Source organism: Mandrillus leucophaeus, unplaced genomic scaffold (genome assembly GCF_000951045.1).
Source record: "Mandrillus leucophaeus isolate KB7577 unplaced genomic scaffold, Mleu.le_1.0 Scaffold183, whole genome shotgun sequence".
Lineage (NCBI taxonomy): Eukaryota > Metazoa > Chordata > Mammalia > Primates > Cercopithecidae > Mandrillus > Mandrillus leucophaeus.
In genome coordinates this window covers 3307811-3309726 of record NW_012101843.1, presented here as the reverse complement: position 1 = coordinate 3309726, position 1916 = coordinate 3307811, and the positions used below count along the sequence as shown (strand labels likewise).

General features: G+C 35.0%; 1 protein-coding gene across 2 annotated transcripts in view; it reads right to left on the bottom strand.

Moving 5' to 3' along the window:
- Positions 1-477: 477 nt before the first annotated feature.
- SARAF (store-operated calcium entry-associated regulatory factor) overlaps positions 478-1916 on the bottom strand; it is a 20206-nt gene continuing 18767 nt past the window's right edge. The window contains exon 6 of one of the 2 annotated variants that reach the window (XM_011977737.1): positions 478-1287. In XM_011977737.1, coding sequence (XP_011833127.1) covers positions 1262-1287 — 26 coding nt within the window. In that variant the 3' untranslated portion in view covers positions 478-1261. The remainder of the gene's footprint in view (positions 1288-1916) is intronic. The other variant, XM_011977738.1, reaches the window with a different exon arrangement.

Here is a 1916-nt window from a genome sequence, read left to right as displayed (position 1 = left end):
TAAAATTTCTACTGTTTCACTGATGAAGAGAGGATAGTTCTAATCGCAATACCCTTGCAACTATCCCCTAAATCATATTTTAAAGTTTTAATAAGGGTTTGTTTTAAATTAGTTCCTATTGGTTGGTGAAAAGTAACTGCAGTTTTAAATAGTAAAAATCATTAAACACATAAGATATAAAACTGGGGTTTTCAGGTTATGAAGCTTAACTAAGTGTAACCATGCAATCTCTGATGGGTTGGGATGTTTGGAGATTTAATTATTTTTTTAAAAAGCTATTTTTTGGCAGAGGCTTCCAGACCATTTCTAAATTGCTTTTTGAAAACATTTACCAAAAGACTAAGGTATGACTACCACATAAAATTATTGTTTAGGGAGACAGAACTTCTGCATGAACTTTCCCCTTTGGGAAAATGGGTTTTTTTTTTTTTAAAAAGTAACATTTATTTGTGCCTAGGCTAATAGAAAGAATGAGACTAAACCCCTTGTTTTTATTGATTATTTTTAAGATTGAAACAGACTATTACAACAATATTTGAGATTCCACAGAGAACTGCATGCTTTTGTTATTAAAAGACTTTTTTTGAAAAATTTGACCTTTACCTCTTATGAACTGAATATAGAGGTTTCAAGCATTTCTGCCAGCACACAGTCATTCACAATAACCTTCTAGAGCTTATTTTCTACCTTTTCCTACAGAAGGTAATACTCACTTACCAGAAGGCCATCACCACCACTGAATGAGTCAAAGTTTCAGAGCTCAAAAGTGATCAGAACTCACAAATTAGCATAATTAGTCCAAAGCTTGATTTAAATGTTTGAAGAACAGCAAACATCAAATAATATAATACCAAATAGAATATTAAAGTCTCTATGAGGTAATAACTCATCAGCTACAACCACCTAAGACTGAAATTTTCTGTACTTAGTTTCTATTAGTACAACACCTTCATTCTTAATGCTTCCTAGGGCATCACAGGTTTTAGAAATTAATGTATTTTTAGCATTCCACAGTAATGATCACTTTCAAAAACTGCAATATACATCTGCATGTTACACTGACATACAACACATAAGTATTTTGTCACACATCAACTTTTAGCCTCAAATAATAGAATACAAAAAGCTATACAGGACAAAACACCACAGAACTTTTGAATATCCCCCTTTCCCAATTGTTAACAGGTAGCACTTTTTCTAAAGAGAAAGTGACGAAAAATCCAAAATTTCTGCATCCAATGTTTGACTCCAACTTTCTACTTTATCGTCTCCTGGTACCACCATATCCTAGAATGAGAGGGGTAAAATTTACATTAGTTTTTTAAAATGCATTAGAATTGCTTATAAAATTACAAGTCATACATGTTTACTGTTAGCAAATGAATGAGATAGGAGGAAAGGAAAGAGTGAGCCACTAGGTGGAACTGGGCTGAGCAGGACAGTGCATCACCTCCCACAGCAACCTTCCCAATCATTGAGCCTTCTACACTCGCACATGGTTGCTGGGAATGACAGTTAGGACCCCAAAAAAGAAGATGCATTCTATAGTGGAGCCACCATGGTACAGGCAATACTCAAAGTCTAAGCCAAAAAGACAGAGGCCAGTGGCGCATAAGCCATGCCCTGCTACTTCTCACAACTCCAGTGGTAAGAGACGTAATGTAGGGAGGGTTATGGACTTCAGATGGTTAAGCATTATTTAGACACCATGTCCACGACACACAGGCTACAGGATGACAAGTCTTCCTATCTGGAAAGTCTCTCCATTATTTTCAGGTTTAGATTATTTGGTTTTTATGATTTTCTTTCATATAATTCCCATACATTTCTAGTTGATAGTCATGATTTTTTGCAAGTCTTCTTTCCACTGAGAAGGAGTTTTCTTCTGTCATGATGTCTTACCTAGCCATATATAT